This window comes from Lineus longissimus, chromosome 11, assembly GCF_910592395.1.
Source record: "Lineus longissimus chromosome 11, tnLinLong1.2, whole genome shotgun sequence".
Taxonomy (NCBI): domain Eukaryota; kingdom Metazoa; phylum Nemertea; class Pilidiophora; order Heteronemertea; family Lineidae; genus Lineus; species Lineus longissimus.
Genome location: NC_088318.1, coordinates 13290055 through 13306262, shown reverse-complemented (window position 1 = coordinate 13306262; position 16208 = coordinate 13290055). Strand labels below are relative to the sequence as shown.

The 16208-nt window shown below is 39.5% G+C and overlaps 2 protein-coding genes across 3 annotated transcripts; one reads left to right on the top strand and one right to left on the bottom strand.

Annotated features, from left to right (window-relative positions):
- Positions 1–114: 114 nt before the first annotated feature.
- On the bottom strand, positions 115–7154 carry LOC135496376 (uncharacterized). 2 transcript variants are annotated; one of them, XM_064785673.1, is made up of 10 exons: positions 7083–7154; positions 6430–6529; positions 6005–6136; positions 5537–5727; positions 4937–5301; positions 4586–4757; positions 3711–4287; positions 3268–3438; positions 2957–3108; positions 115–2655 (listed from the first exon to the last, which is right to left on the bottom strand). In XM_064785673.1, the coding sequence occupies exons 2-10, from the start codon at positions 6521–6523 to the stop codon at positions 2077–2079; spliced, it is 2433 nt and encodes an 810-aa protein (XP_064641743.1). In that variant the 5' UTR covers positions 6524–6529; positions 7083–7154; the 3' UTR covers positions 115–2076. The 2 variants fall into 2 exon arrangements, with proteins under 2 accessions (XP_064641743.1, XP_064641744.1); XM_064785674.1 differs by having other exon boundaries at positions 4937–5136.
- Positions 7155–7635: 481 nt separating this feature from the next.
- On the top strand, positions 7636–15570 carry LOC135496377 (vacuolar protein sorting-associated protein 4B-like). The gene is made up of 11 exons (XM_064785675.1): positions 7636–7724; positions 8471–8582; positions 9059–9224; positions 9501–9574; positions 10019–10176; positions 10557–10675; positions 11019–11167; positions 11402–11483; positions 11795–12014; positions 12530–12670; positions 12977–15570. The coding sequence occupies exons 1-11, from the start codon at positions 7704–7706 to the stop codon at positions 13076–13078; spliced, it is 1344 nt and encodes a 447-aa protein (XP_064641745.1). The 5' UTR covers positions 7636–7703; the 3' UTR covers positions 13079–15570.
- Positions 15571–16208: the final 638 nt, after the last annotated feature.

Sequence of the window (16208 nt, the reverse complement as noted above, 5' to 3'; positions counted from 1 at the left end):
GGCGCTCTTACAACTATGCCACTGATCTCCCTTATATAAGTTTTAACAAACTTCCCAGTGAACAACTTGAAAAAAACAAGAAGTATCAATCTTCAAAAATGTACAAAAGGTTTTATTAGAGACAATGAACACAATGGATGATATATTGTACAACACTATTGCACCAATTCAGGCTGAAGGGTCAAATACGAGGACACACATGTGTGACACATGAATTGATGTGTACCACACTGTAGTGTAGGTCCTAACTTCTGTCTACTACGGTATCCCCAAGCTGTGGACTGGAATGGAAGGTGTCGTCGGCCCCAGACAGGCACCAAAGGTTGCACTTTAAGAGAGAAAGCAAGCAGTTTACAGGTTATCATTTCTCAACTAAATCATGACTTTTGAATTGAAGAAATTTCTTATGTATTTGTTCTACATTTTCAATGGATATCATGTTATAGATGTAACAGCCAGGGGCCAGTGAGCTTTGGTAGATGTTGGTTAAGATGACTCCATGACATACATTTGGTTATTTTACAGTGACAACATCACAAAGTATGACCAACATTGGGATAGGTAACACTGACCTACATCCACTTAAAAAGTAGGTCATTTTGACCTAAATTTGGTTAATGAGTGTCAGATCTTCAGAATATGGCAGACAGTGAAAAAAGCAATAAATTCCTCACATACTTTGTATGTGGGCTCTACAGGAAACAAAACTAACTTTGCTACCCCGTAGCTTTCAGACACAACAGAAAATAGAATGGTTATGTAAGTGGTCTCTTCAAGCCATTACAAGCGTATTGCACTAGACTCCCTGTGTAGAAAGGATAATGGTCTCCGAGTCCATAATGGAATGGTTACATATAAATTTTGGCATATTTCCAATAGGGCACCGTACTTCCCTCTAGACAGGAAGTGTGCAACTATAAAAATGTGCGCTGATAAGAAATATAATTTTGACATATGACTGGTTCTCATCAAATGCTGACAAATAAAAATTACATGTGAAGAGATTCGCATGACATAGATCAACTATACAATATAATTATAACAACACATTATAACCACAATAGAATTTTTGTACAGCATGTTGGCACCTGAAGTTCGTCAATATGGCCAGAGACTGTCGGTATTGGCTGCCATCTTTAACATAGCAATGCATCAGCCGTAAACAGGCAATTTCCATATCACAGTGACCTGCAATAATGATTCCGTGTGACAAAAATCCCTCATCTGCAGGGTTCATTGAAGGTGTCTGTGACAAGCACCGGTTGTTGCTGTGACAACTGATTAATATCCTGCATCTTGAATGAAAATAACTGCCAATATAGACATAAACTTACCCTTTCTTTAACAGCGGGTCCCAACATGTTTAAACAGCAGAAAACAATATCTGTAGTAATGGCAAAATTCAGCGCATACGTATAGAGGAAAGAATTTTGAAAAATATCATATCTACTCTACTAATTTCTATGGTGTACTCTACCCTATCCTAAGGATGGTTTTTTAACGTAAGTTTAATGATTGGATTGTCAAGGGATTCACAATCAACCATTACACCAGTAACTGGAGATAAAATGCATGAAAGAGACAACTTTAGGTTGAGACATCAGTGTCATGTGGTTCTCATACATTCAGTGTTAATTATCAAAATCAACTGTTGGTGTTATAACGATGCATATAAAGTTGCATATAAGTATAAAGTGGACTAATGTGTTGACAAAATGAAAGATATCAAAAAGGGATAAGGCGAAGAAAAGGTAGGCATTTAAAAAAAATTATGAGAATGATGATGATGATGAAAGACTTTACAACAAAACTGGTACAAGTAAATTATTTGAGAGTGTTGCAGGCAAATATAAGCGGTACCGTAGTATATTTATGGAGTTATAATCTCATATTCGGTTGTGCGCTATTTCAGCATGACAGGCATGAAAGCGGGACGTCAAATGGATAAATCTGGATGATTCTCATCCATGAGAATTTGGAGTACATTATCCCTGCAGTCTCTAGTAGAGATGCAGTGAAATATGCCTTTGTATTGAGCAATAACATAATGTTTAGATGGAGGTCATTATCATCCTGTTAGTGGTCTTGACGAGTATTTTCCTCCAGAAGAAGACCAAGTTCATTTGAAGTTGCTTCGGAAACAGAGTCGAAATTTGAAAACTTGTTGGTAGAAGTTCCATAGCTCTTCCCGAAATTGAACTCCTTTCTCTCAACGGAACTGGAAGGGAAGTTAAAGTGGAATTCCCGTCGACCAAAACCAGACGAAGTTTGCCTGCTCGAGTCGTTCCACAAATTCTGCCTATTTGTGTCTGACCATGAATTCTGTCTAGTCACATCAGACCCTGAATATCGTCTACTTGGCTGCGGCCAATCAGGATTTCGCTGGCTTGATTCACGCATGGATTCTTGAGGGTCGCTAGATTTGCCAATATCCCAAGGTCTCATGCTGCTTGTGGACTCCTCAACACTTCTGCTGCGAGAATAACCCCCGAAATTTGGTTTGGAGAATTTTGTACTGTCTGCTGACAGAGGATACTCTCTCTGATGACTAGATGCGTTATTATCTCGAACAACTGAACTGCGGAGTCCAGAGAATTCTTTCGGCTGCCAAGTGCTAAAGTTGAAGATTCTCATGGCTATTTCCATATTGCTCACCTGAAGAGTGAAACATGAGACCATCATAAGTATAGTAGCCCATGGAGACAAGCACATTCATAAATGGGGAGCTATACAAAACAGCTAAAAAATATTTACTTCCAGTAGAATAGGTACACTAAGGCTTACACTAAGAAGCCATAATCATTGCCTTGACCCTCCACCCAATGGGAAACTCATTGCAATTTGGTACAGTTGACTCTATTAACTATATTTTCTTGGGAATTAAAATAAATATATATCTTTGAAACATATCGCAACTAAGGATAATGGAGATGACATAGATGAGAGTTAAATTCACCTTTTCAAGACAGACTTGTTTGTTATTTTCCATGACCAATTCCCAATCACAGAACGACGGAGGCTTGGTTGCGATTGCTGAAGAACCACAGAATAGAAGAAAGTCCTTTGGATAGGTTATAATAGTACCGGCACTACCATCTTTGACTAGAGCTGGAACAAAAAGATAAATTGTGATGATAAGGATAGTTTAAGTCTGATCTTTATCTTCCAATGCAGCCATTTTGTATGAGAACTTGTTTAAAAAGTACACTAAATGCCCTTCACTGCAATTCTCGTTAAAAACAAAATTTGAATTCAAATCCAACTTACATTCTTGTTTTACTTTACACCAATACTTCCGACTGGTTTTGGAGAAACTAGCCCTACGTTCCCTGGGACTAAGTGGACCACCAGGTTGTTCATTTTGGATTTTGGCCACATATGCTAGGGAGCTTGTTGGTATGATTGGCTGACGCATCACATCTTGAGAATGCAAATATCCTGCAAGAAAAGAAGTAAGAGTTTTAATGAGTACGAAATACATTGATCAATAATTTTATGAGTAATACATGTATCATTATGAACAGCTCTGAGCCAGATACTTTTATGTACTGGCACTCCTATGCAGCAGCATTAGGCCTGAAGTTTTTAGGCTCAATGGTTGATGTGGAGGCAAAAACCACAAACAATGGCTACAGACAAGAAATCAATGTTAATTTTGAACACCGATTTTATCAAAAGAACTGCATGTATTCAGACAGCTACTAACTTACCCATGTTATCTCTGACCAGGCCCGATGCTCTCTCCACCTCCTTTATCGCTACCAAATCAAGTCCAGCGTCATATGTCACATCTTCTTTCTTCTTATCCCTGTAGCCTTCAATTGCCTCAGACAACTTGGCCACAACAGGGGTGTTGGAAAACGGGTACTGAGGGCTTGCAATGTCATCAGAATCCCTGTAAGAAGCCGTGTCCAGGGTGTCTCTTTTGGTACTGCGCTCTTGTGACTCATAGTTAGAATCGCGTGACTGGAAGTTACGATTTTTTGACTGGTAATTCAAATCTCGTGACTGGTAGTTTTGGTCTCGTGGCTGGTAGTTTGAATCTCGCGACTGGTAGTTAGAATCTCGTGACTGATAGTTAGAATCTCGCGACTGGTAGTTATATCGACTATTACAAACATTGTCTCTTGTTGGCTCATAGCCGTTTGATGACGAAGTGCGCACCCTTTTTGGTAAGTAGTAACCCTGACCTCCGTACAACCTCTGTTCAGCATTGGTGTCCAGGACGCCATCAATCAGAAACTTTTCAAGTGCGCTCCTGTATCGCAGGATCAACTTGTGTACACCCTAGAGGAAGGAATTGGAAGAGATAACGCTGCAGTCAATGTTGATCTTGTTCACACCAAATTGATGCAAGATTTGGGTCGAGTTCTCAGTGAACGTATTTTACAACCCATCAAAAAGAAAAAGTCCTGTCGCATACAACCAGTCAACCCCTTCGTCACATTTTTTGGGCTTGTTACTGACAACCAGGCCAGGGTAATATATCAGAAAAATGTGGAAAACCTTGGACTCTCTTCTATACTTCTTCCTTCATCCTGCCATTACCCTTTAGAAATTTTAAAAACAAATAAAGAATGCTTACATTCGCCAACACTTGGTTGAGACATGAGATGGTGACGACTTCCCCAGCGACCTGCAGGGTGGTCTCAGCTTCCTTCCTACTGTCTCCATGGCCCTCTTCAGCGCTTGGTGCAGCAACAGGTGGCTTTTCTTCCGCACTATTTACATTATCGAACACATCATCGACTTCACTCCTACAGAGAAAAATTGGGAGTAATTTCAAATTTATTGCCTTTTGCTGGCTTATAACTCTAATAGCATAAATAGATTGTACAAATACAGCTTACATATCTGTAATCAAGACTTCACAGCACATAAATTTTAATCTAATTCTGTAGGTAACAAGAGCAGCTAATTCAGCGTCAATACTTACTTCATTGATGTCCGAGATGAGGGTTGGCCAACTACTGGCATGTCCTCATCATCTTGTTTCCTAAGGGAGCCTTCACTTGACCGGGAGGACCTCCGAGACCCCCTCCCTCGCGCTCGATGGCTGCCTATATGACCCACTTCAGAGTTGTAACCGTTGTGGACATCCATGTTTTCGATGCTGGAGACCGACGAGGCATCAGACTGCAAGGAGAGATTCTGTACCGCGGGTTCCCAGTTAATATCCTCCGTCGTCACTTGATCATGCACATGATTCTGGACATGGTCATCGAGATTCTGGATCTGTTGCAGAGTTTGCGTGGGCTGCGAAGGAGGAGATGATTTGGGTTCAATTGGTCTTTTTCTTGCCTGCAAGTGCAATAAAGATGATGAAGGATTGATTGATTCGTGCTAGTTGGGTACCCATTTACTGGGTTGAGAGAAAAAAGCCAATTCAAATTGCCTTGCTCAAGGACACAACAACAAAGCAGCAACGATGCATCAAGAGCTGAACCCGTGACCTCCTGATTGTGAGCCTGGTGCTCTAACCACTATGCCACTGATCTCCCCTAAAGAATATTAACCCATGAGTATGCTTCCATACCTGTAAAGCCTTGACGTTGAAGTTCTCCAGGTCATGTTTCTTCTTTTCGTAGTATTCCATCAGATCGATGGACTGGCCCCACTTCTGGTCTCGCTGTTCCAAGACACCCAGGAGAAGGCATCGGATCATTGGTGTCACATGGCTGCTGCGAATAGCCTCACGAAATGTGTTGAAGAGAGCATTCATATCATCTAAAAAAAATTACCAGAAAGTTTTACCTTGATAGTAGTTCTTTTTTTTTACTCTAGATGTAAGTTGAGAGCCCAGCAAAAGCTTCAGTGAACAGCACAGATCAGACGACACCACTGCAACCCAGGAACAATGACAGGAAGGTCACTTCTGTTTTTTGCCAAGTCTGTTTTGGGCAATGACCTCAATGGTAACCCCCCTCCATCCCTCACACAGATAGAGTAATAATAAGCCTGTTCAACAGGAAAAAGAAGCTTTTTTAAATATTCATAGTCATACCTGGACAATTCTTCTCAAATTCTGGCCCCCTTTTTGCTAAAACCTCTGAAATCCTGCTCATCTTCTCCTGGTTCCAGATGAATGAATCAATATCGTTCATTATCTCCTTCAGATCTCCTCCACAATCACCACCTGACACAGAAAAACACCCAAGTAAATCATTTGTGGCTTTTTGCTAAGGTTAGGTAAGGTGACCTGGCTTTTACATAGAAAATAGTGAGATTTTAATCATTGAACTTTAACAACATCATACAGTGAATGAGTTTTAGGTAGCAAATATGCTAAGGTCAATCACTCAATGAAATAATATCCAGTATTCATGTCATCATACTATCAGTAATTCATTATTATACCAGTTATTCATATTTCATAATTCAAAAAGTTCTTTTGTTGTTGTGAAATGAAATACATGCAAGGGTACTCACCATCATGACTATTTCCTCCAGTTGAAGATTGATTCCTAAGGGGCCTTGGCTTCTGAATCTTTTTGGCCCTCACGCCGCGGCCACGCCCTGTCATGATGTTCTACAAGAGATGATAAGCTTAATCAAAAGACCACATTTGAAAGTCGGTCAGCAGGTAATAACATCAACAATTGCGCCATTCAATGCTATTATTTCTATGATGTCACATGACAACTTAGTGGCATCATGTCCTAATTCCTTAATTCGCTAAGGAACGTCAAATTTAATACAAATCTGTCTTTTGGCAACGAAGTCGAAACATTATCTGATTTATCAATCATATAGACCTGCCATCATCACACCGTCAGGTCTCCGACTGCTTTTTTGATTGAGAGAGACAGAAAGGCTTAGTGAATAGGCTTTCAATCACCCTGCTGTCACATACCTATGTTATGCATAGTCACTCATAGTGTACATCTTTACTTTTACCATGTTTACATGTATTATTTATTATGTATTGTTACGTGTGTGTGTCACTCGGCACTGTGTGTCACGACGTCCATCCAAAACATCTGACCGTGACAGCATCGGGATACCCATAACTATAAGGAATACCACACATCACACATCAGTTCCAAACATCATTCACAATCCAGATGAAGAGCTCGGCATACCTTCTATATGATGAATTTAAGGATAAAATCAGGCCTGCTTAACCAGAGCCCGCATGCATGTGGTGATTGCAGTCAGTCAGCACATTGACATATAGATCCTTGATATAGATCTTCACTGTACAATGAACTGCACAAATGCACTGTAGTCTGGGCTCCTGACCTCACTCCGAGGCTGGGAACCAGGCATATGACTCATTCTCCAACCTTGTTCTCCAACCAGATAAAAATGTGTAAACTCCTCTGACTGCTTTTGATCACGGGTGTGGGGGGGGGTGCCAATCTATAGACCCTGATTGACACGCAACCTGAATAAACTACATTGGAACCTCGTCTCATTTTGTATGGTATGCCCACAAACAAAAGAATACAATGAATTTAACTTGATGTCAACCAGAAAGAAAAATCACCTGGTTCGCGTTCTCGTCCTCAGATCAAAATCTAAACCTCTCTAATGGTTGCCTTTGTTTTCAGAGTCATGGAAAGAAGTATCGATAGATCTAGTTCCAGAGCTGCGTAGGAGACCGCATGTGACGTTGACGTCACATTTACTTCCATTTTCCCCAAGTGGGGTAATAACACATCAATTTTTCTTCTTTAAACGTCCAGGTTGGGTCGATTAAAATGTCGACAGAGACTTTAAAGGTTAGGTTTGAATCTTGAATATATAAACTATCGATTGATGTCATTTGTATTATTTTCAGTCGACGCAGTCTTCTGTATCAAGACGATGAAAAAGATGAAGAATGTTGGCGAGATTGTTTATTTCCTTGATCGTGCATGTATGCTGTACATGCTGTATGTAATGCATTGATTGTGTTGATTGAAGTGTGTAACTTCAGTGGATGGACACAACCATAACATGACCGCATTATGACTATGATACACTTTTGATTGCCCGGAATCGCACTCTATTCACTACATAGACATCATCGTTTGACCGTGATGGAGATGATGCCTGATGGATAGAGTGATGCCTGAGCTGAGGAGCTTGAGGCGCCGAAGCTAATCTTAAATCTAATGCATTGATGAGCAGAGACTGTTTTGAATGTTTTGGCTGGCCTCTCTGAGAGGCCAGCCAAAACATATAAAGTGTTTTCACGGTCAGTCATGTTTGTTGGTAATCATGTCACTTGAAACCACCCTAGGCCTATATAGGCACACCGAACAAAAAAGAATCTGTGGTATAAGACCTAACCACGCAGTCTTTTCTTTACTACTCTGGTTTGTTTGTTGTGGTGTGGCCTTCAACTGTGCAATCTGACTGGTGGATATCGATTGTGATTGCTTTGATAAATTCCTGAATGTCTGACCAGGCTATGTCTCAGAATCTATTCTAAGTACGGTACTCTCAGGAATTACTTGTGTGTTATATTTTTTCTCATTTTCAGAAAGCAATAGAGCTTGTCCAGAAAGCAACAGAAGAGGATCAGAATGGCAACTATGAAGAAGCCCTGAAGCATTATGAACATGCATTAGATTATTTCTTACATTCTCTCAAATGTGAGTTTCTTGGCTGGGGACAAATATTACTATAAACTAATATACAGATCCAGAAATGTTTAATAGTCGACAGTAGTATGTGATCTTGGAAATGAGGGGGTCTGTAGGCCCTCCCCAGAAAATCTGCAAATTTAAGTGGCAAATATGTATTTTCTCGGGGAATCTGAGGGCTGAACAAGAACAGTGAGAAATCATATGCACTGTTCATTTTCTTGGGGTTACCTCATGCAATGCATGATGTCAAGGAAGACAAGCTATAGACCTAGAGGGCATTTGTAGCCTTGATTAGGACACAACAGAACGTGTATCTTCATCAGCATTTTATAAGAAATTAGAGTTTTGGAAAAGCATAAAAAAACTTTAACCCATTTGCAATCAATGGCTTGTAAAAATTTGAATAGGACAAGACATTTCATTGTTACAAGCCTCTTGCTGGAAAATTTGTGTACTATTTTTCATCCAATTGGTTTTTTTAGATGATTGTTTGGGAGATAAGTCTAAAGGATCAGTAAGAGAAAAGTGTGCCCAATACATGGAAAGAGCCGAGAAACTTAAAAAATATATCGGAGGAAAGAAAGGCAAAAAGCAAAAGAGCACAGATGGACCTTCTAAACCCAGCAGTGCTAAAAACAGTAATAAAAAGTAAGTTTGAATGTGATCTTAATTGTTGGTAGTTTTTTATTGACATTTTGTGAAGCATAAATAAAACTGTTACCATAGACCATAAGATTGAAAAATAATTTTCATGCCATTTTCGATCACAATTGGATGTGTTTCAACCCTCTCCCCTTCAACTGTTGGCAGGGGAGTAATGCCATATGTCGACAAACATATGCCTGACAATGGAAATGTCACTGTTGTTGGCATTCTTTATTCTTATTTGGAAAAAAGGTGTTATCATAACTGTTTTCCTTTCAGGGCGTCATCTGGTGACAAAAGCGACAGTGATTCAGACAATGATGAAAAGAAAAAATTTGCCCAGAGTTTGTCAAGTATGGGGACTCCTTATTCATTTCTCCAACATTCTTGACTTATTAGTCTCCGCCATCGGCTGAGACTTTTGTATTAGGGTATTATTCTCTTCAAGAAATTATTCCAGCAAACTCTCGTCCCCAGGTGAAAGCTTCATATGTACATGAACACGACAATGCATTGCAAAACATCGATAAAACGAGGGTGTCCATGAACTAAGAAGTCAATCTGGGTTTTGTTTTTGTCAACATGCATGGCTGTGTGCATATGAGGCGGAGACTCCAGAGTCTGCTAAGACTCAACTGACAATTCTAGTTTCAATTCTGATACGAATGCTCAGGTATTAAGTTTAAATTGTCTTGATTAGACAACCCAGGACAGCCCGCTTGATAATTTCCTTAAACTAATGTGTTCTTGACCATGTGTTTTATCTTAGAGATGAATGAATATCCTTTTGTTTCTAGGTGCGATCGTTGTTGAGACACCAAACGTGAAATGGGATGACGTGGCAGGTCTAGAAGGTGCAAAGGAGGCGCTTAAAGAGGCTGTGATCCTACCAATCAAATTCCCTCATCTCTTCACAGGGAAGAGGACACCATGGAGGGGTATTCTTTTGTATGGAGTGAGTATCTTAGGGACCCCGCGAACAAGGTGATTTCTGTTGCTACGACCTGTGACAATTATTGCTGCGATGAGCAAGAAGAAGACTGCTTTGTGTGTTAAAGTGGTAATCGCTAGTTTGATATTTGTCATAGGTCCCAGTGATCACCAATCCTTGCTGATGGGCCACCGCGAATGAGAAATCTTTGCTGTGGAGGGAAAAAATGGCTCACATCTGATATTTCTTACAACATAGCTTGGCCCAGTTCAGTTACTTGACCACACAAGGTGCTCATCTGGAAAGAGGCAAATTATCTGTAACAAATGACTGTCAACTCCCAAGATTTGGTACCTCTTTATTCATTTATTAACTGAAATTTTAAAATGTGTTTTATCTTTCAGCCCCCTGGAACTGGTAAATCATACCTGGCTAAAGCCGTAGCCACAGAAGCTAACAACTCTACCTTCCTCTCAGTGTCTTCATCTGATCTTGTATCCAAATGGCTGGGAGAGAGTGAAAAGTAAGCAATGCTTTTGTTATTCTACAGACTCGGAAAGCTTTTGTGCAAAATTTGTTTGCCAGCGGCTTATAATTTTATCACTTTGACAATATTCACTCTTCTTCAGTCACAAAGGCATCTGTATGGGCAAGCTCATCCAGCTTGGTCTGCAGTTCTGCTCACTCTGGCTGAGGCTTGCGTTGTTGGGTTGAGAAGTTGGGGCAACCCTGAAGCGCATGGGCAGGTGTTGGGTTGGAACTCCGGCACAAGCATGGTGTCCAGTTCTTAGGCGATAAGAAATGGTTGACATCTGCAACCTAAGTTTCAGAAAAATCTGTAAAGTAAAACATTCTTTCCTCTTCAGGTTGGTAAAGTCACTGTTTGAAGTTGCTCGTGAGAGGAAACCTAGCATTGTCTTTATTGATGAGGTAGATTCATTGTGTGGATCTCGAAGTGAAAATGAATCTGAATCGGCTAGAAGAATAAAAACTGAATTTCTTATTCAGATGCAAGGTGAGCTAATTCTTTTTGTGTAATCTCGTATTCCAAGTATAGTCAGGTCAAGAATTCCTTCCAAATATTGGGAGTCTGGAATGCTAGCTTGAGTCTGATTCCATGTATTGCTCAAAGTGTTGAATAGACAAACAATAAGAATACAAATAAATCCATTTGAATTAAATGAGAAATATTCTTCTTTGCTTGAAAATATTTTGACGTGCTCCCTTGAATAATTTCTTTTTTCTCTAGGTGTTGGTGTTGACAATGATAAAGTTCTTGTCTTGGGTGCAACCAATATTCCTTGGAGTCTTGACACAGCTATCCGAAGAAGGTAATTACTAGTGTACACAAATACGGTCAACCAACAAATATTTGCAGGCGTTTTATATTTTTGTATTTTTCAAATCACCTCAATTTGCCAAGTTACTTCTTTAGAAAAACGAATTTGCTATAGTTACAATCGTGAAAGATATATAGTTTATTGGAAATTTGCATGAACAATAAAAAACACAAGTTTATGGTTCAGATAGAAGGACAGTGCACAGTGTCCTAAAGGAAGTATCTCTCATCTCAACTCTTGCTGAAGGACAATGCTTCATCCAGTTGGCAGTAATCATTACATGTAAGCTGTTTATTTTTCAGATTTGAGAAGCGGGTTTATATCCCTCTCCCCGAGGCACCGGCCAGAACAAAAATGTTTCAACTTCATATAGGAAACACAGCTTGCACTCTAACTGATGAAGACTACCGAAAACTGGGTCAGAAAAGTGAAGGCTACTCTGGGGCTGATATTAGTATAGTCGTGAGGGATGCGTTGATGCAGCCAGTACGAAAGGTTCAAACTGCTACACACTTCAAGAAGGTGAATATTCAATAACGATCAAGGTCTCAATTCCTTAGATAGCTTTAGCAAACTTGATAAAGAAGGCCAAGTCAATAAAAGGCCACGTCTCCACATATTGACGGTGTGCAGGGCAATGCAGACTACAACAGCACTTGAGGAGACTCGCGCTCTATTCAACTGGTCCCTACAAATGTTGACTTGGTGACCAAAATGCCTGGACGCATTCTGCTGGATTGTCCACTGATGAAATGAAGACAGGACTTTCGTTCAGCTGGTGGTAAAATCACTGAAGACGGGATTGTTGGGAACCATCGAAGACCTTCAGCAAACAAGTTATGATGGTTACGTTTAATTTGAACGCAGAAGAAGAAAAACAGCCAGTAGGGTTGCAGTAAATGTATTTCTGAGGTGTCCTCATGAATCAAGGGCTTTTCTAGCTGCAATTGTCTTGGATATTTTTGTGATTTGACGTTTTCTATGCCATTGAATGTTGAAAACTGAATCAGTCAATATGTACCAATCTGATATTTTAGGTTAGAGGAAAATCGCCAATGGAGCCATTCGACATGCATGATGATATGTTGACGCCATGTTCCCCAGGAGATTATGGAGCAATAGAAATGAATTGGACGTCTGTTCCGTCGGATAAATTACTGGAGCCAGTAGTCACGATGGTAGGTAATATAGTCTGTAGGGCGTTACAACCATCAAAGCAGCCTGTTGGTGAACCAAGTGGTCATACACAACGCACATTTGTTTAATGTATGAATTATCTATCGAAAGACTAAAGATGTATAGTAGTATTTCATTAACCTGAACATTTCAAATTAGATGGTTACATCGGCACATAGCTATTTGTATACTATTACCACTCCTGGGTATGATGGAAACCTTAACAAACCACAATTATGATATTGTTCCCTGTTTATCCAAGCTCTGAGACTTTAAAATCTCTGACATGTTCCTATTATTTGTTTCAGAATGATGTACTGAAGTCCCTCGATACACAAAAGCCCACTGTAAATGATCAGGATCTTATAAAACTGCAGAAATTTACAGAAGATTTTGGTCAGGAGGGATAGTTATTACTTTCATGTATAGTCATTCATTACGTGTTCATTAGAACGCAAGGAATAGGACTTGCTGGGGGGGGGGTCAGAATTTGGTTTTCAATGGCAGTGCTTCTTTTGTCTCGTATTGAATATTGGAGATCATCAAAGTTGTATCAAAAGATCATGAGTGAGATGCTGCATGAGAACACAACATGTGGCATATCCGTGAAACAAATGCATCTACTGATGATATGCATGTATGGCTGTGTTGACTCTGTTAGGCAGTTTTGGCGTGTCTGTTTTACATAGGCCTACTACACGTAAGACAGGCCTTTTGTAAAGGCACCTCTCAGCTGGCTATATAGTGTGGACACAGTACATGTATCTTTGAAGGCCTACGCCATCAGTTCAAAATCTTAAATTGAAGCGAAGGAAATCAAGGAAATTTCATCTGTTGTGATTTATCTTGTCAGTGTCTTGCAGATAAACTGTATTGCGAACTATTCTAAATGCGTGCTATGTAATCTTTAAAGCTTCATTAAAACCTAGGTATCGTCTTTTTCTGGAAGAGTTCTGTAGTATGTGTGCATTATCGTCCTCATGCATCAGACATCATTGAGGAGGTACAGTAGGTTACAATGGGCAAAGATGGACGTGATGGGTGAATAAAAATTAAATGATGCTTTAGAACATTTTTTTTGGCATTTTGTCTCAAAAATAGCATCACTTTAGTTGGTGTACATCCTTTACATGTACAAACGATCTTAATCAGTACTGCTTTTTCCCGACCATCAAGAAAACATGTTTGCGCTATGAAATGACAAAAGGTTTGCCAGGTAATTCAGTAAAAATGCTCTTTTGTAATTTCATTTCATCTTGCAAAGTTGAATACTGAATGCTATTGATGCGGGAGGGGAGGGGACACTTTATTGCCTGTGCAGAACCAGCCTATGTACATGTATGGTTTATCGGGACAGTACTTAAAAATGAGGTGTATCATACAAGTTCGGAGCAAAACTACTGAAGTCACCTAAATCATCTTAAAAACCCAGATCACAGTGGTGAAAAAAACAACTTAATGTTTACCAGGATAATAGAAATAATGTAAATATGGTCGGAATTTGTTATTATTAGTTATTGTGTGGATGAGATGTGACATTTAGGTAGCCATTGTATGGAGAAACATCAGTAAAATAATCGACCAGGTCCTAAGGATGGAGCTGCATCCAAAGCATATTACATGTATATTAGATTGATCTATAACACTGCGCTACTTTTATACTATGTTGTCTTCACAAAAAAATTATGTGCACTTCATATCTTTATCCAGCATACTTAGAATGTTACTGTTGAGCATCACAGGTGACCATTTCTGCTTTGTAGGGTATTAATGTCAACAATTGCTGAATTTGGTTTGTGTCAGTCATGAGGAAAAGAGTCATAGGTAATAATGCTTTGTAAAAGGGTAATCTTGACCAGTAAAATTGTCTGTGTTAAAAACAGTCCCCACATGCATTTACTCATCTACTCTTATGCAATGAGGTTGCCCATGTGTCCAACATTGAAAAAGGAGTAATGACGGAAGGCTCCTAAGGTCTGTCCAAATATCATTCTTAATGGGTGGAACTGAAGCCTTGTGCCTGCAATAGTCAAATCGTTGGCTCTTTTTCTGTTGTTGTTTAGTTGGAGGTGATCCTCAGTCTGGCGATAGTTCAGTCTGTGCATTGTGTGCTGCATTTGTTTGTCAAAACTGTTTCAAGACCAGCACTGCAAATGTTCTTATCCTTCAATGCCAATATCTTTTGGTGAATAATACAATATGATAATTATCTGTACATAAAGTTGTATTGTGTGTAATTGTGTAAATCAAGTCTCAAGACGGTTACATCAGAGACTACATTCTGTTGCTGTACTTTTCTGCCCTCCCTCATGTACTGACCACTGAGGATTAAAACATTTTGTATTTATTGTAAAGTTAACAGTGTAACAGAAATCCTTGTCCCCAGGAATTTTCATTCTTCCCCAGGTTCACTTATAATATTACAAAACATACAGATTTATCTTTGGCGCCTTTTCAGTCGGTGTAAACACTTTGCTATGAATATCAAAGACCTTGGAACTTTTGATTCTAATTTTAAAGGCAGAAACTTCAAGATACTTTCTCCAGGGGACAGGATTTTTACACTGGCTTTAATACCCATTTCAGGACTCATACATGTAACTAAGACAGTGTGAATAGCCACTATATTTGTACCAAAAAGTTTATTTGGCACTTTTAACTGTTCTTAACTTCTGATGCTGTTGCTTGCACTGGACCTAAACAGAAGGCCTGCATGTATGTTGTTTCTGTTGGTATGTATTGGCTGTAAGAAGGAAATAATCGACTCATGTTCAGCGAAGATCACTGTGTATTGGTGTGATATTGAAAATGTGTTCTAATGCACATGCACAGTTGACCGACTGCAGTAGATCCTCCTTAACATTTTGTAAATATGATGAATAAAATACACTCTTATGGCAAATTTGGTCTTGTATGTTTTATTGTCCGCAACTCAAAAACAAGTGGTGACTTGTAGACTTTGGAGTCGGCTTTGCTGTCCGATTTCGTATGGTTGAATTCATACTCCCAACTATATGTTCATGACCAACCAGGTGCTGTCACAATGTTCTTGTGTATGGCTTAGTCAACGGAGGAATACGATGCACTGTTTGAAGAATTGTACAGAGGTCAACAGCAGTTGAATGAATGTATTTGAGGGACAGACAAAAAAGACGCTGGCCTACTGATGTAAAAGGTGTGATACATACATTATGGAAAAAATCAATAAAAGACTACTAACAGCTGAGATAGAAGACCCATTAAGCTGTTCGACCCCTTTTTCCTTGGTTCATGAGGGGATTGAGCTACACTGCACTATCCAAAACGTCAGCATGCATGTTGTTGTAATATTGAGACATACATGGTGGTTGTGACATTGTCCTCAATAGGAGGGTTGAAACACTGTAGACCTCTATTGGCTGTTGCTATTGGGAAGTCATTATTGGGGAACCTTTTTCAATAGTATTATTGTTTCATGTATGTTTTTCTGCTGTTCTGACTGTTGTGCCATGTGGCGGAGTTAGTTAAATTCAAATTTCCCGCATATTTCATGCTTTTTGT